This window comes from Mobula hypostoma, chromosome 12 (genome assembly GCF_963921235.1).
Source record: "Mobula hypostoma chromosome 12, sMobHyp1.1, whole genome shotgun sequence".
NCBI lineage: Eukaryota > Metazoa > Chordata > Chondrichthyes > Myliobatiformes > Myliobatidae > Mobula > Mobula hypostoma.
The window spans coordinates 87,758,009-87,773,273 of NC_086108.1; the positions used below are offsets into that span (position 1 = coordinate 87,758,009).

Below are 15,265 nucleotides of genomic sequence, written 5' to 3' on the forward strand. Positions count from 1 at the left end.
ATTCAGGCCACTGAATCACCAGTTACTCTCAGAATAGTCCCTACATTCCACATTCACACTTATTTCCCTGTAACCAGAACACTGGAGCTACCACAAAGTTACAAGACAGGGAAAATTCAAGAGACAGCATTCAAAGTCAGGATCAAATCCAAACTGCTGCAGCTATGCAGCCGCAGCACAATCTGCTGCACCACTGTGCCATCTTACTACACAATGACCAATACACTCAATGCTTTCACTTTCTGGTTATAGCATATGGTGTAATATTTCACGAGACATCCTCATTCACATGTTATGAGGTTTGGATAATGGGAACGGAGAGATAACTTGGAATAGAATGAATTTTCATGCATTACCTAATCAGGAAATACTACTTCTTAATTTACAATGTTTCCCTTCCATCTTAGATTTGAGGAAATAACCTCAGTATACTACTTCATTTTGTATACCTCATTCAAAAGTAACACACAGATTACAAAGGTCAACAGTAAACACTCAAAGTTCAAAGTAAATATTATTAGCAAAGTACATATACGTCACCATAAACAACCCCACGAATCATTTTCTTGTGGACATAACTCAACAGATCGATAATAACTATAACAGAATCAATGAAAGACTGCCCAACGAGGGTATTCAACCAGAGTGCAGAACACAACAAACAGCAAATGCAAAAAGATGAAATAACAATATAAATAAATAAACAACAAATATCGAGAACAAGATATGAAGGGTCCTCGAAAGCGAGTCCACTGTTTGTGGGAACATTTCAATGATAGGGCAAGTATACTAGTCCCTTTGCTACACTGAAGTACAATTTTCATTTTAGTCTAGCCTCTCAAAGATTGCTAATCAGCATGAAATGCATGGGAACACATTATGCAATTACTCTTTCTTTCCCTGAGATACTGACCTGTGCTCTGGGCTTGTAATGTTGTTGGAGAACTTCAGCTACATTGTTTTCAAATGCACGTAATTGCTGATATATATTCTGACGAAAAGCTTCTAAATTGGCTTGATCCAACAGACAGCCTTGAACCAGGACCTATGATAAACAATGATAATATTCAGTGGTAAGAATATTTGCTACATACAGATACTATCAGCAGAGCTGGGATAGACTCATGTAACAATGGATAATCAATTAGCTTGGCCAAGCTGCTTAATATAATGTGTGTCTTATGCAAATTAGATGTGAGAAACAATCCATAAATGGAACACTCCAGAAGTTGAAAAACTGAAAAAATGCAGAAAATGTTGGAAGTATTTAGAAGGTGGAGAGTTAACATTTCAGGTTGATAACTTTGTATGAAACTGGGAAAACTTAGAACTAAAACAAGTTTTAAGTGGTAAAGTAAGGGGAAAGCGGCAGAGAAAACAAAGGGAAAGTCTGTGGGACACATGTGACAGCCGTGCTAGCTAGGAGAATGATATGGGACTTATTATTCAACATCTCTGGAAGGACTACAAATAGATGGCAAATTAAATTTGAAATTTTCAGAAGTGAAACAAACTGAATACTAGAAGTGTTTGATACAAGGGTATACTGAGGTAGACAATGATCTGAAATTATTAAATTATCTAACATAAGCTGGGAGAACTGTTTGTTACCTTCCAATAAGGCATACTACACTCTTCTGGATTCAACAATGAATTGAATAATTTCAAGTTAAAAACCATTTTAGTCTTGTATTTCATACTTCCGGTGTTCATTTTTTTTTTCATTTTTCCTTTTCTGGTAACTTGAGATTTCATCACCTTCACCAGACGTGCCTCTTTTGTTATTCACTACTGTTTATAATTTTTCCAAATGCATATCATCATCACCACCACTTGAATGAAACAATCTCTTCTGATCTCTGCTTTATCACATCTATCTCGTTAGGTTGTCTCACCATCCTTTTGCTGCAACATACCACTAGTTTTATTTCTCACTTTTCCTGGTTCAGGTAAGCAGAACTGTTTCGCTCCACAAAGACCTTTCAGCACTGGGTATTTTCATTTGAGAAATTATATGATCTGAAATGGTGATTTGATCTGACTTGTTGAATCCGTATCAAGCTCTCCCACTTTAGTGAGACAATAGTTTCATGCCAGCTTGTACTCCTTAGCCCCCCATCTTCTTATTCTGGCTTCTGCCCTCTTCCAGTCCTGATGAAGGGTCCCAGCCCAAAATGTCGATTGTTTATTCTTCTCCATAGATGCTGCCTGACTTACTGAGTTCCTCTGGCATGTGTTGCTCAAGTTTGGCAGAATCTGCAAGATCTCTCGCGTTTATAGTAGTTTAAGTACATCATTAATATTGTTTTAAATGCATCTAAATAGTGTAGGTAGGAACCATACTCTACAGTAGAAATCTAGGATTTGCATTCTTTGTTATTTGTAATAATTCAATTTGTTGCTTTAACTAGACTGGTTCCAACAAAATAAGTGTTGGCAATCAGAACTTTCATCGTGACCACCTACACTGGATCTTAACTGCTCCAAATGCAAGTGTTGTATCGTTGTGCATTGAAAAACAGTCTCATCTACATTAAAGCAAAGTGGTATCACTACTTCAGGTATTTTGTTTACTATTATTGGATTCAGCATTTTTACTGAACTGGACTGACTAATTGTTCGTTTGTCATAAGAGCATAAACATACTGCATTTATAAAACACAGAAATCTACAGCACACTACAGGCCCTTCGGCCCATAATGTTGTGCCGACCATGTAACCTATTCCAGAAAATGCTTAGAATTACCCTAACAAATAGCTCTCTATTTTTCTAAGTTCCATGTACCTATCTAAGAGTCTCTTAAAAGACCCTATTGTATCCGACTCTACCACTGTCGCTGGCAGTGCATTCCACAAACCCACCACCCCGTGTGAAAAACTTACCCCTGACATCCCCTCTGTACCTACTTCCAAACACATTAAAACTGTACTCCCTCGTTTTAGTCACTTTAGTCCTGGGAAAAAGCCTCTGGCTATCCACACGATCAATGCCTCTCATCATCATATACACCTCTGTCAGGTCACCTCTTATCCTCTATTGCTCCAAGGAGAAAAGGCCAAGTTCACTCAACCTATTCTCATAAGGGACACTCTCCAATCCAGGCAACATTACTTGTAAATCACCTCTGCGCTCTTTCTGTAGTGTCCACATCCTTCCTGTAGTGAGGTGACCACAACTGAACACAGTAATCCAGGTGGGGTCTGACCATGATCTTATACAGCTGTAACATTACCTCATGGCTCTTGAACTCATTCTCACGGTTGATGAATGCCAACATACCATACACCTTCTTACCAACTCTGTCAACATGCACAGTAGCTTTGAGTGCCCTATGGACATAGACCCCAAGATCTCTCTGATCCTCCACACTGGTCTTACTATATTCTGTCTTCAAATTTGACCTACCGAAATGAACCACTTCACACTTATCTGGGTTGAACTCCATCTGCCACTTATACATCCTTGACAGAAGAATGAGAAGTAATCTCACTAAAGCATACAAAATCCTTAAGGGCCTGGAACAGGGTAGGTATGGGGAAGATTTGTCTCTTAGCTAAAGTATTCAGAACAGGGGTCAAGCAAAAAAAAAGATAGTTGGCCATCCAGCAAAAAGTCCAGAAGAAATTTCTTTTGCTGGGAAGTGATCAATCTTTGGAATTGTTCACCTGAGAGCCCCATGGAAATTAATACACAGTCAGAAAATTTTAGGTCTTTTTGGTTTATAATTGGAATTGGTTGTTTATTATTGTCACATTTACAATACAGAGAAAAGTTTGCCTTGCAAACTGCTCATACAGATCAAATCACTACAGTGATTTAAGGGAAAAGATAAAGTAATAACAATGCAGAATAAAGTGTAAACGCTACAGAGAAATGCAGTGCAGGTAAACTATAAAGTGCAAGATCATAACAAGGTAAATTATGAGGTTACAGACACAAGGAAGTCTGCAGATGCTAGAATAAGAATCCATCTTGTACAAGAAGTGCATTCAAGAGTCTTATAACAGTGGAAATTAAGCTATCCTCGAGTCTGGTAGTATGTAGCTTCTGCCAGATGGTGAAGGGAACTGTCAGCGATTATTTTGGAGATATGAAATTATAGATTGCAGATATCAATTAAAATGAGAACCAGTCTTTGGGAAAAAAGTTCCTAATAGTTATTGATGGAGGATTTTTCATCTAGTGTACGCTGCCGTGTTCTTCAGATTGACTGTAAATGAACAAAATCAGCACAGACACCAAGTGCAGATAATGGACTGACTTCATAATATCTTCATTTTCATTGTAACATTCAAGATTATTCTCGATACCTTCAAATTCTTTGTGGTTCCTAACTTGTTAAAGAAGTGAAATAGTTTCATTTTCACACCCGGCTGTTCTGGCATCTCCAGGACTGAATGCTTGAAACCACAGTGAGCAAAACGGTTCTGAATTGCCTTATTGCTTATTTATCGCCAGCTATCAGTAACAAACATCAGTGCTTTTTGAACACAAACACGTACAACTGATGCCATTTAAAAACTGTTCGCTCTAAGCACGGTGTAGTGTCTATCGGCCACACAGATGCACACAATTAATACCAGTTAGAACCTGTTCGGCAAGTCTTCAGCTCCAGTTAAGCAGCATTGTGTCCCAAATAAATGAAGGGAATCCCAGGAATTTTCGTAATTAGTTCTTGTTCTTTAAGAGTTGTCCCAAAAAAGTGACTGTCCTGATTAATGGATGGCCCAATTAAGCAGAACCCACTGAATTTGTATTTACTGTGTTTTATTATTATTGTGTTCCTTACCTTTGTGTTTATTTTTTGTGCTGCATTGGATCCAGAGTAACAATTATTTGGTTCTCCTTTACACTTGTGTACTGGAAATGACATTAAACAATATTGAATCTTGATATCCCCACCACCAAATGCGGTTTTGGACAGGTCTGTTTTGTCAACTAATATTCTGGATAGTTGTATATTCAGGAAGCCATCCCTCAACACTGTGCAAGAGAGATATATTTTGAATATCTGAGAGTTTATGCTCAGAGAAGTCAGACCAGCTACTAGCATTGAATATTCAAAGGGGTTCGGAGAAGGAAGTCTGAGAATCGGAGTGGGAGTGCAGAGAAGCCATTTTGATTTTTTCTTTTTCTCATCGGAGTTAAGAGAGGCAGGACTGTGCAGGCATGTGATGTCGGGCAGTGAAGCATTAAAGATTTAAAAGGAACACAGCTGTATACAGCGGGTAGTGTCGTTTTGCGGGCAGCGGAGTGAGCCAAGAGTAGAGTGAAGGCTTAAGGGCTTTGGCTCAACGGGCTTACGCGGAAACAGGCGAGCCAAAGTAAGTTTGGTTTTCAATTTTCCATGTTACTTGAGGAAAGGGGCAAGTATGAGCGTGAGGGCAGCTTGCTGTTCTCAGTGTCGGATGTGGGAAGTCCTGAAGTCTCCTAGCCTCCCGGACGGCCACATCTGTGCCAGGTGCACCAATCTGCAGCTCCTAAGGGACTGTGTTAGGGAACTGGAGCTGCAGCTCGATGACCTTCGACTGGTCAGGGAGAGTGAGGAGTTGATAGAGAGGAGTTACAGGCAGGTGGTCACACCGGGGCCACGGGAGGCAGTCAAGTGGGTCACGGTTAGGAGGGGGAAGGGGAAGAGTCAGGTACTAGAGAGTACCCCAGTGGCTGTGCCCTTTGACAATAAGTACTCCTGTTTGAGTACTGTTGGGGGAGGACAGCTTACCTGGGGGAAGTAACAGTGGCCATGCCTCTGGCACAGAGTCCAGCCCTATAGCTCAAAAGGGTAGGGAAAGGAAGAGGACGGCAGTAGTAATAGGGGACTCGATAGTTAGGGGGTAGATAGGCGATTCCATGGACGCAGTCAGGAGACCCGGATGGTAGTTTGCCTCCCTGGTGCCAGGGTCCGGGATATTTCTGATCGTGTCCAAGATATCCTGAAGTGGAAGGGTGAGGAGCCAGAGGTCATGGCACATATAGGTACCAATGACATAGGTAGGAAAAGGGAAGAGGTCCTGAAAGGAGAATATAGGGAGTTAGGAAGGGAGTTGAGAACAAGGACCGCAAAGGTAGTAATTTCGGGATTACTGCCTGTGCCATGTGACAGTGAGAGTAGGAATGCAATGAGGTAGAAGATAAATGCGTGGCTGAGGGATTGGAGCAGGGGGGAGGGATTCGAGTTTCTGGATCATTGGGACCTCTTTTGGCGCAGGTGTGACCTACAAAAAGGATGGGTTGCAGTTGAATCCTAGGGGGACCAATATCCTGGCGGGGAGATTTGCGAAGGCTACTGGGGAGACTTTAAACCAGAATGGTTGGGGGGTAGGAATCAAATTGAAGAGACTAGCAGAGAGGAGATCAGGTCACAAATAGAGAAAACTAGTAGACAGTGTGTGTGGGAGGATAGGCAGGGGATAGAGAACGGGAGCACTCAAACCGAAGATGTAGAGGAGAAGGAAGAAAAAGGTAACAAAGTTGTTTGCACCTGTAGGAATAAACAGAGAGTAAGAGGTGGAGAGTTTCTGAAATGCATCTATTTTAATGCTAGGAGCATTGTAAGAAAGGTGGATGAACTTAGAGCAGCAGTCCCCAATCACTGGGCCGCGGACTGGTAGTGGGCCGCAAAGCATGTGCTACCGGGCCGCGAGGAGTCAGCTGCACCTTTCCTCATTCCCTGTCACGCACTGTTGAACTTGAACATAGGGTTGCCAACTGTCCCGTATTTGCCGGGACATCCCGTATATTGGGCTAAATTAGTTTGTCCCATAAGGAACCTCCCTTGTCCTGTATTTCCCCCGCTAAGGTAGAGCGTTCTTATGAAAGCTTTCGTGCCGAAATGGCGTAAAGCGAAGAAGCAATTACCATTAATTTATATGGGAAAAAATTTTAAAGCATTCCCAGACCCAAAAAATAACCTACCATATCATACCAAAAAACACATAAAACCTAAAATAACACTAACATATAGTCTTTCCGGGGGTAAGGGGTCCCGGGATTTGACTGCTACTTTTGTCCCTTATTTGGGAGTGAGAAAGTTGGCAACCCTAACTGTAAAAGACATGTTGAGGTGAGTTTAACCATACTTGAACATCCCCCCACCCCCCCCCCGCCGGTTGGCCGGTCCGCAAGAATATTGCCAACATTAAACCGGTCCGCGGTGCAAAAAAGGTTGGGGACCCCTGGCTTAGAGCATGGATTGATACCTGGAAATATGATGTTGTAGCTATTAGTGAAACATGGTTGCAGGAGGGGTGCGACTGGCAACTAAATATTCCTGGATTTCATTGTTTCAGGTGTGATAGAATCGGAGGGGCAAGAGGGGGAGGTGTTGCATTGCTTGTCAGAGAAAATATTACAGCGGTGCTTTGGCAAGATAGATAAGAGGACTCATCTAGGGAGGCTATTTGGGTGGAATTGAGGAATGGGAAAGGTGTATTGATGCTTATAAGGGTGTATTGTAGACCACCTAATGGGGACTGAGAATTGGAGGAGCAAATTTGTAAGGAGATAGCAGATATTTGTAGTAAGCACAAGGTTGTGATTGTGGGAGATTTTAATTTTCCACACATAGACTGGGAAGCCCATTCTGTAAAAGGGCTGGATGGTTTGGAGTTTGTCAAATGTGTGCAAGATAGCTTTTTGCAGCAATACATAGAGGTACCAACTAGAGAAGGGGCAGTGTTGGATCTCCTGTTAGGGAATGAGATAGGTCAGGTGACGGAGGTTTGTGTTGGGGAGGACTTCGGGTCCAGTGATCACAATGCCATTAGTTTCAATATAGTTATGGAGAAGGATAGGACTGGACCCAGGGTTGAGATTTTTGATTGGAGAAAAGCTAACTTTGAAGAGTTGTGAAAGGATTTAGAAGGAGTGGATTGGGACAATTTGTTTTATGGGAAGGATGTAATAGAGAAATAGAGGTCATTTGAAGGTGAAATTTTGAGGGTACAGAGTCTTTATGTTCCTGTTAGGTTGAAAGGAAAGGTTAAAAGCTTGAGAGAGCCATGGTTTTCAAGGGATATTGGAAACTTGGTTCAGAAAAAGAGAGAGATCTACAATAAATATCGGCAGCTTGGAGTAAATGAGGTGCTCAAGGAATATAAAGAATGTAAAAGAATCTTAAGAAAGAAATTAGAAATGCTCAAAGAAGATGAGGTTGCTTTGGCAAGTAAGGTGAAAATAAATCCAAAGAGTTTGTACAGTTTCTACAGGATATTCCCTAGGACCTTGAGGGAAGTTAGTGTGGAAATAGCAGGGGCTCTGACAGAAATATTTCAAATGTCATTAGAAACGGGGATGGTGCCAGAGGATTGGCGTGTTGCTCATGTTGTTCCATTGTTTAAAAACGGTTCTAAGAGTAAACCTAGCAATTATCAGCCTGTGAGTTTGATGTCAGTGGTGGGTAAATTGATGGAAAGTATTCTTAGAGATGGTATATATAATTATCTGGATAGACAAGGTCAGATTAGGAACAGTCAACATGGATTTGTGCGTGGAAGGTCATGCTTGACAAATCTTATTGAATTTTTTGAAGAGGTTACTAGGAAAGTTGACGAGGGTAAAGCGGTTGATGTTGTCGATATGGACTTCAGTAAGGCCTTTGACAAGGTTCCACACAGAAGATTAGTTAGGAAGGTTCAATCATTAGGTATTGTAAAATGGATTCAGCAGTGGCTGGATGGGAGACGCCAGAGAATAGTGGTGGATAACTGTTTGTCAGATTGGAGGCCGGTGTCTAGTGGTGTGCCTCAGGGATCTGTACCGGGTCCAATGCTGTTTGTCATATTCATGATCTGGATGATGGGGAGCTAAATTGGATGAGTGAGTATGCAGATGATACTAAGATAGGTAGAATTGTGGATAATGAAGTAGGTTTTCAAAGCTTGCAGAGAGATTTAGGCCAGTTAAAAGAGTGGGCTGAAAGATGGCAGATGGAGTTTAATGCTGATAAATGTAAGGTGCTACATTTTGGTAGGACTAATTAAAATAGGACATACATGGTAAATGGTAGGGCATTGAAGAATGCAGTAGAACAGAGGGATCTAGGAATAATGGTGCATAGTTCCCTGAAGGTGGAATCTCATGTGGATAGGGTGGTGAAGAAAGCTTTTGGTATGCTGGCCTTTATAAATCAGAGCATAGAGTATAGGAGTTGGGATGTAATGTTGAAATTGTACAGGGCATTGGTAAGGCCAAATTGGGAGTATTGTGTACAGTTCTGGTCACTGAATTATAGAAAGATGTCAATAAAATTGAGAGAGTACAGAGGAGATTTACTAAAGTGTTGCCTGGGTTTCATCTCCTCAGTTACAGAGAAAGGTTGAACAAGTTAGGTCTTTATTCTTTGGAGTGTAGAAGGTTGAGGGGGGACTTGATAGAGGTATTTAAAATTATGAGGGGATAGATCGAGTTGACGTGGACAGGCTTTTTCCATTGAGAGTGGGGGAGATTCAAACAAGAGGACATGAGTTGAGAGTTAAAGGGCAAAAGTTTAGGGGTAACATGAGGGGGAACTTCTTTACTCAGAGAGTGGTAGCTGTGTGGAACGAGCTTCCAGCAGAAGTGGTTGGGGCAGGTTCGATGTTGTCATTTAAAGTTAAATTGGATAGCTATATGGACAGGAAAGGAATGGAGGGTTATGGACTGAGTGCAGGTTGGTGGGACCAGGTTAGATTAAGAGTTCGGCATGGACTAGAAGGGCCGAGATGGCCTGATTCCATCCTGTAATTGTTATATGGTTATATATGGGTTTCGCTAGGTGGGATCTGCTAGCATTGTAAATATGCAATTCCACAAAGTTATTGGTCTATATATAAAATGTTAAAGTTAAATAGGGGATTATAGCTGTAGTAACCATTGTTACTCAAGATGCCTTTGTGTTCAAAAAATATAAAACATTGTTTAAAAATAACTAGATTCTCTCCAGATTCTGTCTAGAATTCTCTCAATATTCTACTGTTTTAGAGTAAAGCCTTTTATATCTCATTTAGAGCTTCCATGTGGCTCAGTTTAGTTAGGCACACAGGAACCACGGGATATGCGGTTAGTGCAGGAAAGTGGTGCTAGGGGAAAAGATTAGCCATGATTTTTTGAAAAGCAGAGTAGATGCAGCAGGTGCATGGTCTGTTCCTGCCTCTGCTCCTTTCATTCTTATGAGACGAGATAAAGATTAGTCAGCATATGAAAGTAGTTAAAACATACGCATCAATCATTCATATACGTGTTTCTGCCTAAGAAACATCAACAAATGCTCCGGCAAGTTCCAACAAATGAACCGTGGACCACATTCTGATTGTGTGCATCATCCCCTGGTTTGGAGGCTCCAATGCACAGGATCGCAAGAGGCTGTAGAGGGTTGTAGACTCAACCAGCTCCCTCACAAATATAAGCCTCCCCACCATCAAGGAATCTTCAAGAGGCAATGCCTGAAGAAGGCAGAATCCCTCATCATCCAGGATGTGCTCTTTTCTCATTGCTACCTACTGGGAGGAGGCACAGGAGCCTGAAGACTCACACTCAATGTTTTAAGAATAGCTTCTTCTTCTCTGCCATTGAATTTCCGAAAAGTCCATGAAAACTACCTCATTATTCGTCTATTATTGCAACCTCGTTTATTATTGCAATTTACAATATTTTTAATGACGAGCTGAACTGCTGCCAGAAAACAAAATAAAATCATAACATATGTCAGTGTTAGTAAACCTGATTCTGATTTGGTGCAAGAAAAAAAATGAATTGTTCCGCCCTGGATCTATGTTAATCTTTTAGAAAATGCTTTTATACTGATTTCACTATCAATTTAATCTTCTCAACTATTACCTACATCAGTGGTCCCCAACCACCGGGCCGCAAAGCATGTGCTACCGGGCCGCGAGGAAACGTCATGATTTGGCGATATGAAACGATATAAGTCAGCTGCACCTTTCCTCATTTCCAGTCAAGCACTGTTGAACTTGAACAACCCCCCGCCCCGGTTGGCCGGTCCCACAAGAATACTGTCAATATTAAACTGGTCCACGGTGCAAAAAAGGTTGAGAACCCCTGATCTACATGGATACAACATGAATGCAGCAAATATCCATTAACATTAAAATAGATAATGATGGAAATATTCAGTGGTTCAGTCAGCATTTGTTGAGCGGGAAAGAAAATTACGCTTCATGTGAATTATACTTCTTAAGAAATATTAACTACCTTGCTCTCCCTGCATCAGCCCTGACCTGCCGAATATTCAAATTATTTTCTGTTTCTATAACTCTACTAGGTGTTTTTTATCGGCCGCCCAATAACAGGGATATCAAGGAGCAGATAGGGATACAGATCCTGGAAAGATGTAATAATAACAACAGAGTTGTTGAGGTGGGAGATTTTAATTTCCCAAATATAGATTGGCATCTTCCTAGAGCAAGGGGTTTAGAAGGGGTGGAATTTGTTAGGTGTGTTCAGGAAAGTTTCTTGACACAATATGTAGAAACATAGAAACATAGAAAATAGCTGCAGGAGTAGGCCATTCGGCCCTTCGAGCCTGCACCGCCGTTCAGTATGATCATGGCTGATCATCCAACTCAGAACCCTGTACCAGCCTTCCCTCCATAACCCCTGATCCCTTTAGCCACAAAGGCCATATCTAACTCCCTCTTAAATATAGCCAATGAACTGGCCTCAACTGTTTCCTGTGGCAGAGAATTCCACAGATTCACCACTCTCTGTGTGAAGAAGTTTTTCCTCATCTCGGTCCTAAAAGGCTTCCCCTTTATCCTCAAACTGTGACCCCTCGTTCTGGACTTCCCCAACATCGGGAACAATCTTCCTGCATCTAGCCTGTCCAACCCCTTTAGGATTTTATACGTTTCAATCAGATTCCCCCCTCAATCTTCTAAATTCCAACGAGTATAAGCCTAGTTCATCCAGTCTTTCATCATATGAAAGTCCTGCCATCCCAGGAATCAATCTGGTGAACCTTCTTTGTACTCCCTCTATGGCAAGGATATCTTTCCTCAGATTAGGGGACCAAAACTGCACACAATACTCCAGGTGTGGTCTCACCAAGGCCTTGTAAAACTGCAGTAGTACCTCCCTGCTCCTGTACTCGAATTCTCTTGCCATAAATGCCAGCATACCATTCGCCTTTTTCACCGCCTGCTGTACCTGCATGCCCACTTTCAATGACTGGTGTATAATGACACCCAGGTCTCGTTGCACCTCCCCTTTGCCTAATCGGTCACCATTCAGATAATAATCTGTTTTCCTGTTTTTGCCACCAAAGTAGATAACTTCACATTTATCCACATTAAATTGCATCTGCCATGAATTTGCCCACTCACCTAACCTATCCAAGTCACCCTGCATCCTCTTAGCCTCCTCCTCACTGCTAACACTGCCGCCCAGCTTCGTGTCATCCGCAAACTTGGAGATGCTGCATTTAATTCCCTCATCCATGTCATTAATATATATTGTAAACATCTCGGGTCCCAGCACTGAGTCTTGCGGTACCCCACTAGTCACTGCCTGCCATTCTGAAAAGGTCCCATTTATTCCCACTCTTTGCTTCCTGTCTGCCAACCAATTCTCTATCCACATCAATACTTTACCCCCAATACCGTGTGCTTTAGGTTTGCACACTAATCTCCTGTGTGGGACCTTGTCAAAAGCCTTTTGAAAATCCAAATATACCACATCCACTGGTTCTCCCCTATCCACTCTACTAGTTACATCCTCAAAAACATCCTTGTAGATAAGCCTACAAGAGGAGATGACTGTACTTGATTTGTTATTGGGAAATGAACCTGGTCAGGTGTCAGATCACTCAGTGGGAGAGCAGTTTGGAGATACTGATCATAATTCTATCTCCTTTACCATAGCACTGGAGAGAGAAAGGAACAGACAAGTCAGAAAAGCGTTTAATTGGAGTAAGGGGAATTATGAGGCTATCAGGCAGGAACTTGGAAGCTTAAATTGGGAACAGATGTTCTCAGGGAAAGGTACGGAAGAAATGTGGCAAATGTTCAGGGGATATTTGTGTGGAGTTCTGCATAGGTAAGTTCCAGTGAGACAGGGAAGTTATGGTAAGGTACAGGAACCGTGGTGTACAAGGGCTGTAGTAAATCTAGTCAAGAGGAAAAGCTTACAAAAGGTTCAGAGAGCTAGGTTAGAGATCTAGAAGATCATAAGGCTAGCAGGAAGGAACTTAAGAAAGAAATTAGGAGAGCCAGAAGGGGCCATGAGAAGGCCTTGGCGGGCAGGACCAAGGCATTCTACAAGTATGTGAAGAGCAAGAGGATAAGATGTGAAAGAATTGGACCTATCAAGTGTGACAGTGGGAAAGTGTGTATGGAACTGGAGGAAACAGCAGAGGTACTTAATGAATACTTTACTTCAGTATTCACTATGGAAAAGGATCTTGGTGATTGTAGCGACGACTTGCAGCGGACTGAAAAGCCTGAGCATTTAGATATTAAGAAAGAGAATGTGCTGGAGCTTTTGGAAAGCATCAAGTTGGATAAGTCGGCGGTACCAGATGAAATGTACCCCAGGCTACTGTGGAAGGCGAGGGAGGAGACTGTTGAGCCTCTGGTGATGATCTTTACATCATCAATGGGGACGGGAGAGGTTCCGGAGGATTGGAGGGTTGCGGGTATTGTTCCCTTATTCAAGAAAAGAGAGTAGAGGTAGCCCAGGAAATTATAGACCAGTGAGTCTTGCTTCAGTGGTTGGTAAGTTGACGAAGATGATCCTGAGAGGCAGCATTTATGAACATTTGGAGAGGTATAATATGATTAGGAATAGTCATCATGGCTTGTCAAGGTCAGGTCGTGTCTTACGAGCCTGATTGAATTTTTTGAGAATGTGACTAAACACATTGATGAAGGAAGAGTAGTAGATGTAGTGTATATGGATTTCAGCAAGGCATTTGATAAGGTACCCCATGCAAGGCTTATTGAGAAAGTAAGGAGGCATGGGATCCAGGGGAAATTGCTTTGTGGATCCAGAACTTGCTTGCCCACAGAAGGCAAAGAGTGGTTGTAGACGGGTCATATGCTGCATGGAGGTCAGTGACCAGTGATGTGCCTCAGGGATCTGTTCTGGGCCCCATACTCTTTGTAATTTTCATAAATGATCTGGATGAGGAAGTGGAGGGATGGGTTAGTAAGTTTGCTGATGACACGAAGGTTGGGGGTGTTGTGGATAGTGTAGAGAGCTGTCAGAGGTTGCAGCGGGACATTGATAAGATGCAAAACTGGGCTGAGAAGTGGCAGATGGAGTTCAACCCAGATAAGTGTGAAGTGGTTCATTTTGATGGATATGATGGCAGAATACAGTATTAATGGTAAGACTCTTTGCAACATGGAGGATCAGGAGGATCTTGGGGTCCAAGTCCATAGGACACTCAAAGCAGCTGTGCAGGTTGACTCTGTGGTTAAGAAGGCATACGGTGTAATGGCCTTCATCAATCGTGGAATTGAATTTAGAAGCCAAGAGGTAATGTTGCAGCTACATAGGACCCTGGTCAGACCCCACTTGGAGTACTGTGCTCAGTTCTGGTCGCCTCACTACAGGAAGGATGTGGAAACCATAGAAAGGGTGCAGAGGAGATTTACAAGGATGTTGCCTGGATTGGGGAGCATGCCTTATCAGAACAGTTTGAGTGAACTCAGCCTTTTCTCCTTGGAGCGATGGAGGATGGGAGGTGACCTGATAGAGGTGTATAATATGATGAGAGGCATTGATTCTGTGGATAGTCAGAGGCTTTTTTTACAGGACTGAAATGGCTGCCACAAGAGGGCACAGGTTTCAGGTGCTTGGGAGTAGGTACAGAGGAGATGTCAAGGATGTTTTTTTATGCAGAGAGTGGTGAGTGCGTGGAATGGGCTGCCAGCAATGGTGGTGGAGGCGGATACGATAAGGTCTTTTAAGAGATAGGTATATGTAGCTTAGAAAAATAGAGCTATGGGAAACCCTAGTAATTTCTAAGGTAGGGACATGTTCGGCACAACTTTGTGGGCCAAAGGGCCTGTATTGTGCTATAGGTTTTCTATGTTCCTATGTTTTTTCTATCAGATTTTAAGCATGTGCTCTGTCTTCACTTTTGTTCTGCACAAACATTAGTTTCATCATACCTTTTTCAGATGCTGCAATTTGTTTTTGAGCATGTGTTTAAAAAAATCTACCTTATCACTTTAATATTATAGTTATAGGGTGACGGGGTGGAGATACTTCTCCACCAAAGGAGGTGTAAGGCACTCCTTCCCTCCGCTAGCTTGCAGGTCA

General features: G+C 42.1%; 1 protein-coding gene across 3 annotated transcripts in view; it reads right to left on the reverse strand.

The window, feature by feature from the left end:
- Positions 1-15,265, reverse strand: part of szt2 (SZT2 subunit of KICSTOR complex) — a 266,703-nt gene that overhangs the window by 238,976 nt on the left and 12,462 nt on the right. For all 3 annotated transcript variants that reach the window (XM_063064563.1, XM_063064564.1, XM_063064561.1), the window contains exon 5: positions 914-1,045. In XM_063064563.1, the coding sequence (XP_062920633.1) occupies positions 914-1,045 (132 nt within the window). The remainder of the gene's footprint in view (positions 1-913; positions 1,046-15,265) is intronic.